This window comes from Alosa pseudoharengus, unplaced genomic scaffold (genome assembly GCF_046254945.1).
Source record: "Alosa pseudoharengus isolate Yale_2024_CS ecotype anadromous, Long Island Sound unplaced genomic scaffold, YU_APseudo_1.1 YU_APseudo_1.1_scf_14, whole genome shotgun sequence".
Lineage (NCBI taxonomy): Eukaryota > Metazoa > Chordata > Actinopteri > Clupeiformes > Clupeidae > Alosa > Alosa pseudoharengus.
The window spans coordinates 12,831,219-12,850,432 of NW_027468609.1; the positions used below are offsets into that span (position 1 = coordinate 12,831,219).

Here is a 19,214-nt window from a genome sequence, read left to right on the forward strand (position 1 = left end):
CGTGAGTGAGGAGAGGATGTGTGTGTGTTTGAGAGAGAGAGAGAGAGAGAGAGACTGAGTGAGGAGAGGATGTGTGTGTGTGTGTGTGTGTGTGAGAGAGAGAGAGAGAGAGAGAGAGAGAGAGAGAGAGAGACTGTGAGTGAGGAGAGGATGTGTAAAAAACCTGGTGAGTCTTTATTTGGCCCAGCCTGTTTCAAGCACTCTTCAGAACCATCAGTGAGTCTCCTTCCTTCCTGAGGACTGACAGAGAACCCTGCTCCTACCATAATGTCCCCTGACCCTGCCATTGTCCAGCCTCCAGCTTGAACCAGACTGTATGGGGACTAGCACCCAGCCTGGACTGCCTGGTCCAAACCAAGTTTTATTCCTGGCTCTTTAAAAAGTGTCAACAATTTGATTATGGACAGGCATTTTCAAAAAAGGCGAGTTCAAAAATAAAAAACACACCCATGAAAACATTTAGGGTTGTAATTGAAATGAAGGGGAAAATAAGGTGTTATGACCAATTGGTTGGATAGTTGAATTGCCTTTATTGTTTGCCATTTGATCAGAAGCTGACCCTGGGTGGGTTGTGTCTTGTTCTAAGCCGCACCAAGCCTGTCCTCGCCAGTTTCTCCCTTATTCTCCTCCTCCGCCTCCATGCTCCGTTTCTTCTCGGTTACCATGGTGATGTGACTCATCTTCCATCTTCCCCCCCCCCCCAATACACCTCCATCCCTCACATCTTCAATCCCTCCTAGGCCTGTCCATGCCAACGATGCCAGGGGCACTAGGACCGCTCGCCATCCCCTCGTCGGCTGTGGCCGGACGGATGCCCATCCACGGCATGCCACCAGGCGCCCTCCACTCCGTGCTGCTGGTGTCCAACCTCAACCCCGACGTGAGTGTCCTTCCTCCTCCTCTTCTTCCTCATCCTCTTCCTCTCCTCCTCCTCCTCCTCTCGGTCACCCTCCTCCTGCGTTCCACAGCACACAGCTGATGTGTTCGGTCAGTGTAATGTCCAAACTTGGGGGGAAAAAAAAACATTTTAAAGGAATCCTATGCAAGTATTTTAGCTTAGTATAATACAACAACTTCTAAGTCATTTTGATGGTAAAGGAACTTGTAAGCGGGCGAGTTGTGCACCTGTCATAGCTGGCAGCGCCCTGCAGGCGGAGAACCAGCCCGGCGATTTGGCTGTCTGCGCCCCAGAGACATCTCTCGAATATGACCTGGTCAGTAGATATGGCTCTTTGGAAAGTGTCTTCGCCCGTTGCTGGTCCTTTGGCTCCAAAACAAATGCGCATGTACAGTACCAGTGTCCAGGGGGGATGATTTACAATGTCGAGGTAAAACGTAAATATTACCCAGAAATGAATACCCCAAACTGCATTAGATACCTTTAAACCATGGTCATGAAGCTGCGCTGGACGTGAGTCCCTCCTGCTCCTCCTCTTCCTCTCTTCGTCTTCTTCTTGACCTTCCTCCTCGTCTCCGACACACACAGCCAATCCGTTCACCACGCCATCTTGAGACAGGTCTAAATGAGATACATCATCAGCTCTACATCTACATGAGAAGACCACTTTGACACTCTGTGTTTATAGATAATGCTCGACTGTGATGATGTTAGAATGTGTTGGGTTATTTCCAAATATGATGGTATGTGTTGGGTTATTTCCAAATATGATGGTATGTGTTGAGTTATTTCCAAATATGATGCTATATGTTGGCTTAATTCCAAATATGATGCTATGTGTTGAGTTATTTCCAAATATGATGCTATATGTTGGCTTAATTCCAAATATGATGCTATGTGTTGGGTTATTTACAAATATGATGCTATGTGTTGGGTTATTTACAGATATGATGCTACAGTATGTGTTGGGTTATTCACAAACATGATCATTTATGTTGGGTTGGGGCATTCACAAATATTGTTGTAGGCGTATTGTGTATGTCTTTTGGAAGTGGCATGTGTGTGAAGTCATGACTGTGGAAACTGTGTATACACGCTGTTGACATTTGTCCTTTTCGTGGAACCGTAGTTTCTTCAGAGAGAACTAGAGATCATGAAAGAAAATCACTTCACTCATACTGTGAAAGGCTTAAATGAGAGCAGCCCTGTTCCAGCGTCTGGACTGGCAGGCTGGAGGCTCCTTCCAGCTCCTACACACCTGAATAAACCAATCAGACACTCGCAAAGCCCTTGATTAGCTGAATCTTCCCTTGTCAGGTAATCAAGGCGTTGTTTGTGCCTGCTGGCTCATGACAGACTGAACCTAGCAGCGCACAGCCGAACTGTGGTGAAATCTGTCATGTGACAGCTGAACTGTGGTGAGATCTGTCATGTGACAGCTGAACTGTGGTGAGATCTGTCGTGACAGCTGAACTGTGGTGAGATCTGTCGTGTGTGTGTGTGGCAAAGCAGCGGGAGCCAGTGAGCGCGCTCCATAGGTGCAACTCAGGTTTAGGGGTGGGAACCCTGATTAGCAAGACACAGTGTACAAGTTTAGGGGTGGGAACCCTAGTTAGCAAGACCAGAGACTTTCTAATGTGGAGACACAGCACTCAAAAAATACTCCATAGAAATGCATGGGGCTAGTTTGTCACGCCAATATGGCCGTTGTCTACACATATCCCACCCCTTCCTCGGCAAAACGTCGACATGTGAATACATTGAGCCAATCATATGGTGTGTTGTGAAGACATCGTGCCAATCATGTGTTGTGATCTCGCCGCTGGAGCAAGATTGGTGTCGTGAAGCCTTGCGCACGCGCATTTCTGCCGAAATGGATGCCCGACGAGTGCCCAAAAAGCGTTGTCAAATGGCCGCCGAGTGGAGGGACTTGCCTAAAAGGACTTTGGCAAGACACAGTGTACAGGTTTAGGGGTGGGAACCCTAGTTAGCAAGACACAGTGTACAGGTTTAGGGGTGGGAACCCTAGTTAGCAAGACACAGTGTACAGGTTTAGGGGTGGGAACCCTGGTTAGCAAGACACAGTGTACAAGGAGTCACTCCAAGGGGTGCGATTTTTTCGATGTCATTTACCAAGAACAACTTAATTTCTCAGGAGACAGAAAAGCCATGGGATGGCGTACAATTAAAGCCATTATGATTATCTGTTATACGGCTTAATTTGCACGACACTGTGTACAAATATTCTCAGCAGAGCGATTTGCCCCCTCTGTCCATACATAATAAATCTATTCCAAAAGCACTGCAGATTTGTTCTAGTGTGAAAGTCAATTTCAGTCACACTTTGTTCTCGCTGAAAGAATTAGAATGTGTTTACAAGTAAGCGTTCTCATTCTTTCTGAGTCAAGTTTGAACATTTTCTGTGTGTGGCCTTTCTGATTGTTCAACAGTTAGATCTGGTTGAACAATTTATTCAAATCTTCACCCCTAGTAATCTCTCCGTGTTTGCTATATTTTAGCCCTTGAGTCATCCATTGTCTACTCAGAACAGAATGGTAAACAGTGACTTTACAAGGTCACATTTGAGAAGTGAGGGGATTTCTAAAGTTAAAGGTAACTGATATTTAGCAGACACTTTTATTCAAAATAAAAGACTCACAACGGAGAGAATGGAACCCAGGTCGACCAGCTGTCGGTCAGTGACATTCCCACTGCTCCACTACGCCCTCCAGTGGTGAAAGGAGTGAAAAGAGGAAGCAAGTGGAGTGAGCTGTCTTAACGCCAGAAATGTGTATCAGAATTCACACTTAGTACAGTACGCTGTGTTTGGAAAATAGGGTCCCGCTGGATTTTCATGTAAAAATTGATTTTCTTGCATATTTTGCTAATATTGAGTCTAAGGAACAAGATTTTTTTGTTTTCAAATTTTCACGATCCATCTTTAGTGTATTTTTCTGTATGTTTTAAAGTAAGCGATTATATCTAGTACGAAAAGTGATTTTCAATTAATGTAGAAAGGTTGTTGGTTCTAAAACAATATCCATAGTTTCCAAACATTGAGTGTCTGAAAAGTTTAAAAAAAACACCTCCACCCTTGTTGCCTATGTCAAAAACGATTTCTTAATCTTTGCTTTTCTTGATGCTTTTCTTGACCTGCCATGTCATTCTATTGTCTACTTTAAGAGAAATTTGTCTTGGAAAATATCTAGTAAAATAGTACAGGCAACACAGTACACCACTAAGTGTCATAGGCATGGGTAGTTGAGTAATAGGCAAAATTAACAAACAAAAGAATATAAGGTACAAACAAACAGACAAACCACGGATGGCCCTCTCACAGCCTGAACTAATACAAAAAACAAATAACTCAAGGGAAAATATTGCTCAGACACTAAACCATATGCATTTGCTCTCTTTAAAAGCAACAGGTTATCCACAGCCAACAGGCCGAGAAGCAATGAAATCTTAGAATTAAGAATAAAGCCATGTTCTTCCATCAACAACAACCACAAACACCCATGCGGCAAAAATATCAAATGACCGGCTGTGTTTTCCCAGAGAGGAAGCTACGTATATGATCACCACCCACGGGTGGGCGTGTGCGCCAGCGCTGCAGGTCAGCCTTTCTGCATACACACCTGGCTTTAAAGTTCACCATCCTGGTAGCATACCTATCTACTGCCAAGACCTGAAGAGGACGGGGAGAATATTTACTTCTGCTACACTGGCAGAAAACTCATGTGAAACAGACTGTGGGAGGTGGAAAGGGTTTGAATGCTGTCCGGCAGTATTATCAGTGGAACGTCTTAAGGGGGCCCTTTTCCCCATACAGCCTGATCTTATAGTGTGTGCCAATTCCATCAAGACACTCCACAACTTTATACTTGGTAGACACCCATATATCCTGGATTTTGTGGCGACCGTGAAAATAGTTCTTGCAAAAGAGTTTACATGTACATTATATTTAGCAGACACTTCTTGACCAAAGTCACTTACATACTGTATGTCTGCTATATTACAAGGGATCACATTGTCCCCGGAGCAACTTGGGGTTAAGTGCATAACAGTGAAAGCCGGGAATTGAACCGACAACTTTCAGGCTACTGCACGCTAGCCCAACTCCTTAACCACTACACTATCACTGCCCACTAGAAAATGACTAGAGTGCCAGGTGGTAATATGGGTACAGTGTCAGGACCGCACACTGCAATCTCCCAGAAGAACTAAATTTATTGAGTTAAAAACATAACGCAACGTTTCGACCCACCAGGGTCTTCACCAGGCCTGATGATGACATAATGATGATGACCATGGTGGGTCGAAACGTTGCGTTATGTGTTATGATTGCAGTGTGCGGACAACTACTCTTCTTTCCTTGATAAGCTTTTTTGTCCTGCACCTGGCCTCAGTGAGGTGGGATGTGCATACAACCACTTTGAAGAGGACTACAGTGTTAGGACCACCATGCCTATGATATGCCGCAGCCTCTTCTAAGTGTCTCCTAGCACTAGCATAGACAGAAGTCAGGTACTCTTGATGTTGCACCACCCAATCAGTCGGTGGACTGTCCCTGTGGTCACCTCCAGTATTTCCAAGTAGGTGGTTGACTGGTAACTGTGGCTTCTGACCGAACATCAGCTCGTATGGGGAGTGCTGTGTGCACGGTGGTATTATAGGCGAACAGGAGCTGAGGGAGCAACTGGGGCCATTTACGCTTCTTTTCAGGGGGTAAGGTCCTGAGCAAGTCATGAAGTGTCCTGTTGAAACGTTCACATTGACCATTCCCCTCTGGATGATAAGTGGTGGTTCTAGTCTTTGTTATGATGTAGGTGTCACACAGGTGCTACAACAGCTCCACCTCAAAGCTGCGCCCCTGATCAGAGTGGATTCTCCTTGGCACGCCATACACATAGAACCATCTCTCAGTTAGAATCTTAGCTACGGTGGAAGCTCTCTGATCAGGGGTGGGAAAGGCCCTGTTTTTTTGTGCTAGCCCAATCCAAGAGAGTAAAGTCAATGGAGATTATCTACAAAGGCTTAGTGGCTAACAGACCACCTTGGCAGTAAAAGCTGCAGCACTGGATCCCTGGAAGGAGGAGCCTGGATCGCTCGGTACAAGGTCCCATCCACTTCCTGTATCTGGGACCACTGCTTTATCAACTGCGGACTTCCCTTGGTTCACTCCACTTGTCTTAAAGGATATGTGGTCGTCCCTGTCACCAAAACCACAGGTATCTGGAAATACAGGGATCAGTCACTTGCAGGACTTTCAGGTCTCTTTTGGTTCAACCAGGGATGGTGTCCATACAAGATTCTGTCATCCAAGAGTCTTGGATAGGTGCACTCGAGGCCTGCATGTTGGCAATGCAAGCGGCAGGGGGATGTCCAGGCCGTATGACACAGATCGCACAGTGTTAGTGGGGCTTGTGGGAAGCCTAGAAAGGGTATCGGCATTGCAATTAGCTGTCCCAGGACGATATTTGATGTTGTAATAAAGAGGGCAAGCTGAGAAACCCAGCAATGTTCCAGAGCGCCCAGTTTCGCTGACTGCAGGTATTGGAGGGGACTGTTGTCAGCAGGGTAGGAATTTCACGGCGGCCGCGACGGCCATGGCCGTCTTTGCCCCTTGCGTTGGCCGTGATGCCCCTTTGAAAATCAGAGGTTTACAGGCCACTGTGGCCTTGGTGCCCCCTTCTTTCAATATTCTGGTTTGCGTCCGACTAATAGCGTATTTTATTAGCCTATGGCCTGACAAAATAATCTTAGCATTCACAGCGCAAATTAATGTAGTCTTTTTATACAGTAGAGAAAGTGACAGCGCACGGCAAGAAAGAAAGTGCGTCCAGATTCACCCATTTACTAAGAGTTTGTTAAAGTAGCCTTAATGATAACAAAATGCTAAGCATGCATCTAGGCTATTTGAGTTTCTTAAAGCTGAGCTGTGCTTAAATTGTTCAATACATGATTTCATAACAGGCTAAATATAAAGTAAATGTTAATTATAGCCTAGATATCTGTAAATATTAGATAATCAGATGATTTACAGTTCTATGTAATATGTCATGTTTCATGTTTTTGTAATGTTTCATACAGTGATGCAGGTCTACTGCTGTGAATAGGCTAAATACAATTTTGATCATTTTTAGAGCCTACTACTGTATAGTTAACTTTGGCCTTTGTGCCCTGACATGTGGCCTTTGTGCCCCCCACCAAATATGCCCAACTGAAGGCCAAGTGGCCTTGCCCCTAAAATGGTGAAATTCCAAGCCTGGTTGTCAGTGTACACGGTGAACGTGTTGCCCAGGAGATACTTGCCATTTTTTTCTGTGATTGCCCACTTGACTGCAAGGAGTTTGAGTTTCATGGCACTATAATTTGACATGTTCCTCTCACTTGGCCGCAAGCCCCAGCTAGCAAAGGCTGTTGGTCGCTGTAACCCGTCCTTCTCCTGTGACAGAACTGCCCCCAATCCTGCATGGCATGCATCCGTCTCTAAGATAAATGGACGACTGAAATCGGCATAACCTAAGACTGGTGCTTGAACAAGCCATTCTTTTAAGGCTCTGAATCCAGAAAAAGTTCTGAAACCTGAACGAGACTACATTCAATGTTAACTATCCAATATTCAGATGTCTGTAATTGAAATATATGCAAATTAGTGTATAATTAATGAGATATTCTTAAATTACATGCATAAAAATGTATTTTCAGAAAACTTGTAATGCAAAAAAATATTGTCTATACATAAATAATCCACTAGTAAAGTTTCATAAGAATATCAAGGAGTTACATTTTTTTACCCTATTCACCCGTTCTATGTTGCCTATGGAGGCCAGTTTTAGGCCGCAAATGCTAATTAGCAGGTTTAAAACTAAAAAATCAGCTAAGTAAATATGATATTCAGAATCAGCACCCAAAAATTAGGCAGAATACCCTCTTTACCAGTGTTTTATCACATTTGACCCCCAAGTGATAGTAGTCCCAGTCTTAATTATGCATTATATAAATGATGATGTTATCTAAGTGTGAAAATGGATCGTGAAAATTTGAAGACAAAAAAAAATCTTGTTCCTTAGACTCTATACTAGCAAAATATGCAAAAAAATAAATTTTTACAAGAAAATCCAGCGGAATTACACAAGACACCGTACTACACTCGGTCAACTTAAAACTCAATTACTCAGTGACAGAAGTGTTGTATAAAAGCAGTATGACATGTTTCTCACATGATTCACTTCCACTTCTTGATGTCTTATTGCCTTATTGCGTTTTCATTGCGTTTTATTTGTTTGTGTATGAACATGGATGCGCCAACGCACGCACACACACACACACACACACACACACACACAAACGCACGCACGCACACACACACAACGCACGCACGCACACACACACACACCTTCTCTGGCGTCAGTGTTACTGGTGGTGTGAGTGACAGATGAAGATAAGATAATGAAGCTTGTGGAGATAAGAGTCAGTGTAGAGTCTGTATATACAGTATGCGTGTGTATGTGTGGAAGTGTGTGTGTGTGTGTGGCAGATTTTAATGATGCTTCTTCCTGTGTCACACAGAGTATATCACCTCACGGACTCTTCATCCTGTTCGGTAAGAGCGCCATTTATTACTCTGAAAATTGGATTCCCCCCCCTCCCTCCCTCTCTCTCTCTCTCTCTCTCTCTCTCTCTCTCTCTTCCACACATTGTTATAAAGGCAAAAGCTACCAGGTAGGAAGCAAATGAAAGAAAAGTGATGCCTCCATTTCCTGCCAAACAAACACGGAGCCGATGGCTCAGCGATAGGTGGTGTTGGCGTGACTCGCTGGCTTTAGATTGTGCACCTCCAGCAGTGTGTGTGTGTGTGTGTGTGTGTGTGTGTGTGTAAGAGAGAGAGTGACTGAGTGTGTGTGTGTGTGTGTGCGCGTGTGTATGCACGTGTGTGCGCCTGTAAGAGAGAGAGAGAGAGTGACTGAGTGTGTGTGTGTGTGTGTGTGTGTGTCCTGCCACCCCACCCCACCACAATGTAATATCAGTCAGCATCTCTCTGCCAGGCTGGCTCTGCTCTGGCTGATGACAGAGATACAGGTCAGCTGCTCTCCTATTGGCTGCCAGCCGATGCTAGCGCTGCCTCTCCACCAATCACAGGCCACAGAAAGCTCAAGCCAAAGACAGGGACATACACTCACACAGAGAAGTGCAGATACACTTAGACACTTATAGAGAAGCACACGTCAGAGAGAGGAAAAGACTGTTAGCACAAAAACACATATTTTGAAGGTTTTGTTTCAGTTTGGCAGTTTGCCGCGCGCACACACACTCACACACACTCACACACACACACACACACACACATGCACACTCCTATACAGAGCATTCATGCAAAATCAATCTGATGTGCAGAACAGATATCCAGAATGGAAGTTAAGTTCACTTTGAGGGCAGTTGCAGATACCTCTTACTGTATATCCTCTTTCCCTCTCCCCCTATCTTCTGTGTGTTTGTTTGTTTTCCCTCTTCCCCCTATCTTCTGTGTGTTTGTTTGTTTGTTTTCCCTCTCCCCCTATTTTCTGTGTGTTTGTTTGTTTGTTTGTCTTCCCTATCTTCTGTTCAATCAAAACAATCAAACAAACAGAAGATAGGGAGGGAGAGCCCTATCTTCTGTTTGTTTGTTTGTTTGTTTGTTTGCCCCCCCCTTATCTTCTGTTTGTTTGTTTGTTTTCCCTCTCCCTCCCTATCTTCTGTTTGTTTGTTTGTTTGTTTGCCCCCCCCCCCTTATCTTCTGTTTGTTTGTTTGTTTTCCCTCTCCCTCCCTATCTTCTGTTTGTTTGTTTGTTTTTTCCTCTCCCTCCCCATCTTGTCATCTTTTTAGATGATTTGTCAGTTTGTTTGTTTGTTTTGATAATAGACTGCAGTGCCTTTGCATTTTAATTCATGTAATTGTGTTGTGTTCTGTGCTCTAAGCTTCTCTCTGACTTGTCTGTCTCTTCTCTCCCTTTTGCCTGCAGGGGTGTACGGTGATGTTCACAGAGTCAAGATTCTCTTCAACAAGAAAGAAAATGCCTTAATACAGATGGCAGATGCTACTCAGGCACAGCTTGGTAAGAACTGTGTTTGAGTTTGTACTGTGCATATGTAAAAAATAACACATAGCCTTCCAGTTGTAATCATTATACAAATCACACATTCTGACTGATGCTGGATGCTGGGTCATCATGTGTCATGACACTAACTAGCCCAGACGTCCAGACAGTTGTACAAAGTCTTGACTGGATCTTGCCAGATTCCTTGTGTCCTGATCAGGTTTCTTGCATACTGTTTACTCTATCTCACTGCATGCTAGTGTAAACTTTACTCTATCTTACTGCATGCTAGTGTAAACTTTACTCTATCTTACTGCATGCTAGTGTAAACTTTACTCTGTTTTACTGCATGCTAGTGTAAACTTTACTCTGTTTTACTGCATGCTAGTGTAAACTTTACTATATCAGCCAAAATTAAAGTCCCCCATCCCTTGGTTCTTACATTTACATGTATTCATTTAGCAGACGCTTTTATCCAAGCGACTTACATGTGTCAACTACAGTACAAGGGCCAGTGTCCCCGGAGCAACTTGGGGTTAAGTGCCTTGCTCAAAGGCATAACGGTGGAAACTGGGAATTGAACCCACAACTTTTCAGGCTACTGCATGCTAACCCAGCTCCTTAACCACTACGCTACCACCATTGGTTCTTGATTGAGGTGGACTCGCTCCTGGTCTTTCCCCTGTTCTCCAGCGATGAGCCATCTGAACGGCCAGCGTCTCTACGGCAAGGTAATGCGGGTCACCATCTCCAAGCACCAGACGGTGCAGCTGCCCCGGGAGGGTCAGGAGGACCAGGGCCTCACCAAGGACTTCAGCGGCAGCCCTCTGCATCGCTTCAAGAAGCCCGGCTCCAAGAACTTCCAGAACATCTTCCCCCCCTCCGCCACGCTGCACCTCTCCAACATCCCGTGAGTCCCGCACAGAACCGCCGTTCTTCTATTACGTTCTGCTCTCTCATGTTCTCCTCTCCCATGTTCTCCTCTCTCATGTTCTCCTCTCCCATGTTCTCCTCTCTCACGTTCTGCTCTCTCATGTTCTCCTCTCCCATGTTCTCATCTCTCACGTTCTGCTCTCTCATGTTCTCCTCTCCCATGTTCTCCTCTCTCACATTCTGCTCTCTCATGTTCTCCTCTCTCACGTTCTGCTCTCTCACATTCTGCTCTCTCATGTTCTCCTCTCTCATGTTCTGCTCTCTCACGTTCTCCTCTCTCACGTTCTGCTCTCTCACGTTCTGCTCTCTCACGTTCTCCTCTCTCACGTTCTGCTCTCTCACGTTCTGCTCTCTCACATTCTGCTCTCTCACGTTCTGCTCTCTCACATTCTGCTCTCTCACGTTCTCCTCTCTCACATTCTGCTCTCTCACATTCTGCTCTCTCACGTTCTGCTCTCTCACGTTCTGCTCTCTCACGTTCTGCTCTCTCACGTTCTGCTCTCTCACGTTCTGCTCTCTCACATTCTGCTCTCACGTTCTCCTCTCTCATATTCCACTCTGTCACGTTCTCCTCTCTCACGTTCTCCTCTCTCACGTTCTGCTCTCTCACATTCTGCTCTCACGTTCTCCTCTCTCATATTCCACTCTGTCACGTTCTCCTCTCTCACGTTCTCCTCTCTCACGTTCTGCTCTCTCACATTCTGCTCTCACGTTCTCCTCTCTCATATTCCACTCTGTCACGTTCTCCTCTGTCACGTTCTCCTCTCTCACGTTCTGCTCTCTCACGTTCTCCTCTCTCATATTCCACTCTGTCACGTTCTCCTTGTTATTTTTTCCCTCTTCTTTCTCCCTCAGTCAATCCCGCATCCCTTGATGGGGAGGATCCCTTATCGGCTTCTGTCTCTGTCAGTCATTCTATTTCCCCACTTTGTGTGTGTGCTTTCCCTCTGTTCACCGGTGGCCTTGTTTTCTTTTCTGCTCTTTTTCTCTGCAATCTCTCCAGTGGGCTCTGTTCGCTGTTTTTCTCTGTTCCCTCTCTTTCTGCTTTTATATTCCATTTGTTCCTTCTGTCTCTGTCTCGTCCATCTGTCCCACGTCCTGTGAGTCATGGCCTGTCTTGCCGCCATTCTGTTTCTCTGTCCCTCTCTTCCTCATCCCGCTCAATCAGTCTCTGCCTTTTTTACAACCACCCACCCCCCCCCCCGTTTATTTTCTTTCTTTCTTTCTTTCTTTCACACTGTCTTTTTTCCTTCTTGGTTTTTTGTCTTTTGTTCATATTTTTTTATTTACCAGTGTCTGACATATGACTTAAGGTGTGTGTGTGTGTGTGTGTGTGTGTAGGTTCCAAGCAATAAAGCAATAACTTGACTTTCCATTCTGCTACAGTTTTGTAACATCATGCAGAGGGCATTCTCACACCTACAGTACTCAATGTAATTTGTACACCTCTGCAGAGTTGTGAATTGTTTGAGTTGAGAGAATGCAGGGTACTTTCACCAGTGAAAGACCTATAATAATTTAAACATAGCTCTATGCAGTTGGCTTTTATCCGCCAAAACACACCTGTCATAACAAAGCCAAAGCTGTTATAGATTCAGCATCACATCACAACTGAAAGTGTGACATGCATTGTGTATTATTTAATCTTTACATTATTTATCTTGCCTGTGACGTTTGTTTGGCTGAGTTACTGATTCTCTTCTCCTTGTAAATATTCTCTCCCTCTCTTTTATTTCTCTCTCTCTTTTATTTCTCTCTCTCTTTTCTTTCTTTCTTTCTTTCTTTCTTTCTTTCTTTCTTTCTTTCTCTCTCTGCCCCTCCCTTTTTCCTCCACAGTCCATCAATCACAGATGATATCCTCAAAGACCTGTTTGGCGGCAGCGGCTACACAGTCAAGGCCTTCAAATTTTTCCAGTAAGTCCAAACTTTGTCCATCTCCTGCCCAACCACCCGCCTTCATCCTCTCCATCACTCCCAGCATGCATCTCTCCCCATGATGTAATACGTCCATTGACACTGACCAGCTGTAAATACCATTCATTCATGCGGGTTTCTCTGTACACATTCAGGCCTGCCTTTTGAGTTTCTCCAGGACAGGTGTGCAAACAATAAGACTTTGAGGCATCTATGGCAGCCAGTAATGCTCAATGAAAGTCTGTGGCCTCTAGGTGGCAGCACAAGCACAATACACATAATACAGTGAGAGTTCATTTGCCTGCCTGTGGGAACGTGGACTTGGATAATGAGACCAAACCTTCAGGGAGACATTTTGTCATCCTGACATGGTTTAGGCAAAGGGAGCAGCTTCTGCTGTCTGAAGTGACATATCCATACTACATACATACAGTAATAACAGTGACATATCCTTACTACATGCATACAGTGATAACAGTGACATATCCATACTACATGCATACAGTGATAACAGTGACATATCCATACTACATACATACAGTGATAACAGTGACATATCCATACTACATTCATACAGTGATAACAGTGACATATCCATACTAACAGCCTGACATTACAGATTTAGACCACTGGAGTTGTCAGTGAGGAATGTGAAGTGTTTCAAGTGTGTCAGTGAGGAATGTGAAGCATATTTTTCCCTTGGCTACAAATGGCACGTCATTTTTATTTCTAAAGCTCAGTCACATACAGTTCACACAAATATGCGACTCATGCGGGCTTTACAAACGAGAGGATAAAAGAGCATAAAAGGGCAGCATTTCAAAAGCAGCTGAGACAACACACAAATAGCCCTTGTTGTATGATGCGCACACATGCATGCATTTTTATAAGGAGCGGGATAAACATTTTCCAATCCTTACATAGCCTCTGGGTGATCAGGTGTATGAGTCTTTTAGCATGCAGAGTGCTCTTGTGACCAGCAGGAGGGAAATCACATTTTCATACTAGCAACCTGCTGTGGAAGATTAAAGGTCTCCACACACACACGCGCGCGCACGCACACACGGGTGTGGCACGCTCCACTTTCGACGTTCGATTACATTAGATTCCATTGTTTCAAAGTAGACCCTCCGCATGCATCACCGCTGAACCCTTTTGCGGCTGCCTTGTACTTCTGTGGGCAGTCCGCACCGCTCAGTAAAATGCGTTGAGAACGCTTGTCAATCGGCGCCACTCAGTAAAACGCGTTGTGAACGCTTGTCAGTCGGCGCCACTCAGTAAAACGCGCTGAGAACGCTTGTCATCGGCGCCGCTCAGTAAAACGCGTTGTGAGTGAACGCTCGTCAGTCGGCGCCGCTCAGTAAAACACATTGAGAACGCTCGTCAGTCGGCGCCGCTCAGTAAAACACATTGAGAACGCTTGTCAGTCGGCGCCGCTCAGTAAAATGCGTTGTGAACGCTTGTCAGTCGGCGCCGCTCAGTAAAATGCGTTGTGAACGCTTGTCAGTCGGCGCCGCTCAGTAAAATGCGTTGTGAGCGCTTGTCAGTCGGCGCCGCTCAGTAAAATGCGTTGTGAACGCTTGTCAGACGGTGCCGCTCAGTAAAACACATCGAGAACGCTTGTCAGTTAACATGTCAGCACTGATATACGTGGGCAAATGGCAGGAAGGGTTGGCACTTATATGCAGAGCACTTTTACATTACTGCTGCTTTAGACTAGACTGTGTTGCTGCTGTCAGTGAATTGCTTTAGACTACTGCTACTTTAGACTAGACTATAAGTGAGTACTGCTGCTGTCAGTAAATTGCTTTAGACTACTGCTACTTCAGACAAGACTATAACTGAGTGGTGCTGCTGTCAGTGAAGCTGTGCATCGTTTCCCCAAATGGTTGACGGCTTTTACAGCTGATTTGTATTGGTCCACTAAGGGCTCTTGTGATCGGCAGGAAGGACCGCAAGATGGCGCTGATCCAGTTGGGTTCTGTGGAGGAGGCCATCCAGGCCCTGATCGACCTCCACAACCACGACCTGGGAGAGAACCACCACCTCAGGGTGTCCTTCTCCAAGTCCACCATCTAACGGCGGGCCTCCCCTCTTTCCCCCTCTCCCCCCCTCTCCTCTCCTCTCCTCTCCTCCGGTCCTCCTCTCCGCTCCTGACGGTAAGCTCTGGAACCTCCAGGCGGGATGAAGATGGAAGGACGACAAAGACGAAAACGCAACAAAATATGACAAAAAAATTAACAAAAACAAAACTGCAAAGTAACGTTATAAGGACAGGTTGATCACAATAAGGACATGTTGATCACAATAAGGACAGGTTGATCACAATAAGATAGCTTAGGTTTTTTTTGCAAAAAAAAAAAAAGAAAAAGAAAAGGTTTTGGAGAACATCCAAAAACAGACTACTGCGAAGCCTTCAGAGACTTACTGGAGAGATGTGCTTTTTAATGACCAGTCCTTGTTTCAGGGGCAGAATTTGGGTCCAGGGCCCTCTGGATGGGTGCAAAAGGGTCTGGACAGGGGTTGGGTTGGGTTGGGTGCGAGGAGTGCAACGATTAGAGGACGACAACGATAAGGATGAACTCCACACGACACGACCAGTTCTGATGTCAGTCGTGAGTCAGATTCCGAGAACGGTCCTTTCTGAGGACGCCAGACTCCCCCCCCCCCCCCCAAGCACCCTGACCACGACCCGCCCCGTCCATCTCCATTTGGCCTCCCTCCCTCCCTCTCTCTCCTCTTTCTTTACCTCCTCCTCCACTCTCCCTCTCTCTCTCTCTCCCTCCTCCACTCTTCCTCCGTCTTCTGACCCCTGACCTCTCTGACAGTGCTGGAGGATGTTGGCTCTGCCTCACAGGGCGGCTTATGCTGTATGTATGTATGTATGTATGTATGTATGTATGTATGTATGTATGTATGTATGTATGTATGTGGGTATGTATGTATGCATGTAGGTATGTATGTATGTATGTATGTATGTATGTATGTAAGCCAGTCACCTCCTGCAGAGACCAGCTCACCCTGAGATGGAAGGGGGGGTTGGGGTAGGCGGGCGGGGGGGGGGGGGGTCTGCTAACAGCAGTGTGGAGGGCCCCTGGATGGCCCCTGTGGATCCTGTCAGTAGCCATAGCCATTTCCTCCTGCCCCAGAGGCCACTGGGCCAGAGGAAGAGGACGTTGGGTCAAGGGTCACCCCACGTCCCCACGACGTCCCCTATCCATTCTGCCACACCGTGGTGTTTAAATTGAATGTTGTTCTCTCCATGTTGGACAAGCAGAGATGTGGGGTCGTGTGTGTGTGTGTGTGTGTGTCCCTCCCAACGCCTCTCTTTCTCTCTCAGATGAACATCTTTTGGGCGTGTCACAAAGTGCTGCTGAGGGAGTATGTCCTGTAGCAACCATAGCAACCAATCCAACTGACCAATGAGCTGCCTCGCTCAGCTGTTTTGTATTCCTGGAGTAGCATTAAAAAGGACAGGATGGGCGCTGTGGTCCGGGACGCAGAGAGGAGGGAAAAGAAAAGACGACACGAGACACGCAAGCCACCACAGGAGGGCAGAGAGTGCCCTCTACAGGTCACCCACCCACCCACCCCAGTGCATTCAGTTTTTTTGGGCTGTTGTTGTTGTTTTTGTTGTTCATTTATTTGAGTTTAAAAAAAAAAAAATTTATCCTTATTTATCAGACATAGTCAGCAACATGGAGTTGCACCGTAACATGTCTGTTTTCCCGTGCAAAGATGAGGTGAGGTGTGGCTGAGGTGTGTTTGTTGATGGTGGGGAACAGTGCAGTGTGAAGAGAAGAGCAGAGTCCTGCATTGACACAAGCTGAGAGACTCCTCATGCGACTGGGGTCTCCTTGGAATGCTGAATGCTAACCTGACCCCCCCTCTACCCCCCCCCCCCCCCCCCCCCCCCCCCATCCCCCTTCAGAATGCAGGTGTGCCGAGATGATGGTTCAGTTTCTGAGCCACTTCCACAGACAGTCTGACTGACCAATTCTGTGGCAGAACCACTCTTGGACACCCCCCCACCCCCGACCCCCCAAGGCCTGCTGTCAATCAACCAATCACGGCTCAGAGGAGGCACCGCTCGGCCCGCCCCCTCAATCCCAGAGCCCAATCAGAACCATGAATGTGAATGTGATGTTCAGCCCATGTTGTTGTTGGTGGTCGTGAGGCGTGAGGCAGGCTCTGCCCTAGGCCCCGCCCACATGGTTTTGATCTGTGGTTCTCCTCATGTGTTTTTGGTTTTCTTTTAATTTTTTCCCCCATCCTGTATTTCTTTTCTTTTTAAATTTTAATGATTTCGGTTTGCCTGGTCTTTGTCTCCTTGTAACAGAAGCAGCCCACATGGCACTAGTACCTGGCCCTCATTTGGCTCTGCTCTGGGCCTGATCTGGCTGGGATCTGGCCTGGCTGTTTGGGAAGTGCTGCAAGGTGTCTGCTGCACTCTGTGCCTGTTTTCTAACGCTCGTCCCAAACCTGCCCAATGCCTCCCCCTCCCTCCCACCTCACCTTACACATGTGTGTACACCATACGTGTGTGTGTGTTTGTGTATTTGTGTGTGTGTGTGTGTGTATATGTTTGTGTAAAGATCTCTTTCTTCTTGCATACTCAGAGATCATGCCTCCATCTCTGACCAAACCAAAAAAAAAATAGTATTGGCAGAAAGAGATCACTAGAATGTATATGCCAGTAGCTACAGCTGAAACTCTGTGTACGTGTGTGTGTGTGTGTGTCTGTGAGCATTTGGGTCCTACCTCATCAAGCCCCTGAGGAGATGACCCACCCCCTCTCCCATCCCAGCGCCACCCTCCACTGATGTGCAGGTACACAGCGCTGACTCGTGCTGCCGTGACAACTAGCCTTATCATTCCACTGAGCCGACTGGGCGTGACATGACCTGGTGCACCATGGGATTGCAGCACAGTGCCTGAGTCAGCTGACCTCAGCATCGTCATGGAGATTTGTTTTTTCCCCAGCAAAGAAAAAAAAAAAAAACACCATAAACAAACTAACATACAAACAGTGTCAGACATCAGACCAAACAACGCAAAAATGTTTTGGGGCAAAACGCAAGGCAAGGGACAGCATCTGCATCTCTTAACCTAACCGTTCGCTGAAGCAACTTGACAAATTGAGAATTGAGAACGCATTTTTTTGAAGTTTACAGTCTTAAATAAAGCAAAACTATTCAGGTCTATCTATCTTAAGGATTGTCAAGATTTTTTGAGAAGAAAAAAAAAAAGAAGTTACTTATTTTTGGTAATTAGTTCTTTTTTATGGAAGACAAAAAAGCAAATCTGAAACCTCAAGGGGTTTTTCTACCACTATAATCTATAAGAGATCACGCAGAAAGAGAAAAGAAAAAAAATCATATTTACTGTGTTTCTTCTTCATTTCTTATTATGTGCCTTATAATGTGTTCATAATCAAATAGGTTTTAGAAAATTTTACCTAAGATATCTTATTTACTATGTTGTGGGACAGGTGAGTGGGTTGGTTCATTTGATCTTTTATTTTTGTGTAATTATTATGTTGCTGTTGTTTTAGATGTGTTTTATTTTTGTTTATGGGGACTCAGTAGACCATGGTCTTAAGTTGTAAGTTTGTGACTTGTGCACACCGTAGAGAATATGAACGGCTAACTCTAAAATGTTCAGTGCGTGCTGTGGGGCCCGTCCACCTGTGTGTGTGTGTGTGTGTGTGTGTGTGTGTGTGTGTGTGTGTGTGTGCGTGCGTGTGTACATGTGAGTAGACATTACTTTGTACTTAGTCATCTATGTATTTGGGTTTGTGTAATATTAGATCATTGTACATGCTGTGCAGTTGTTCTCTTTGTACTTGTGATACTGAGTGAAAGATTGTGAGGGGATGAATTCAAAAAGAGAGGCGTGTGAATTAGTGCCTTTATGTGTGTGAGAGAGAATCAGTATGTGCGTGTGTGTGAGAGAGTGGAAGTGTACAGTCTGTATGTGTGTGTGAGAGAGAGAGAATCAGTATGTGCGTGTGTGTGAGAGAGTGGAAGTGTACAGTCTGTATGTGTGTGTGAGAGAGAGAATCAGTATGTGCGTGTGTGTGAGAGAGTGGAAGTGTACAGTCTGTATGTGTGTGTGAGAGAGAGAATCAGTATGTGCGTGTGTGTGAGAGAGTGGAAGTGTACAGTCTGTATGTGTGTGTGTGAGAGAGAGAAACAGTGTGTGTGTTAGTGCTGTGTATCATGCTGGCTGCCCTCGCGGTGTGGTGTGTGTACGCTTGAGAGAGAGATTGTCGACACTCTCCAGTAAAAACAGAAAATTCCAAATCCACGCACACATGTCCATCCTGTATTTGTCTCCGCTGTCTGCAGGTTGAAATTTGGCAAAAATCCAGTTCAGTAAATAACAGT

General features: G+C 45.6%; 1 protein-coding gene across 4 annotated transcripts in view; it reads left to right on the forward strand.

Moving 5' to 3' along the window:
- The window catches only part of ptbp3 (polypyrimidine tract binding protein 3), a 78,895-nt gene extending 63,413 nt beyond the window's left edge, over positions 1-15,482 (forward strand). For 2 of the 4 annotated variants that reach the window (XM_076283886.1, XM_076283888.1), the window contains exons 9-14: positions 741-880; positions 8,474-8,507; positions 9,904-9,996; positions 10,672-10,888; positions 12,748-12,825; positions 14,754-15,482. In XM_076283886.1, the coding sequence (XP_076140001.1) occupies positions 741-880; positions 8,474-8,507; positions 9,904-9,996; positions 10,672-10,888; positions 12,748-12,825; positions 14,754-14,904 (713 nt within the window). In that variant the 3' untranslated portion in view covers positions 14,905-15,482. The remainder of the gene's footprint in view (positions 1-740; positions 881-8,473; positions 8,508-9,903; positions 9,997-10,671; positions 10,889-12,747; positions 12,826-14,753) is intronic. The other 2 variants (XM_076283889.1, XM_076283890.1) reach the window with 1 other exon arrangement.
- The last annotated feature ends 3,732 nt before the right edge of the window (positions 15,483-19,214 follow it).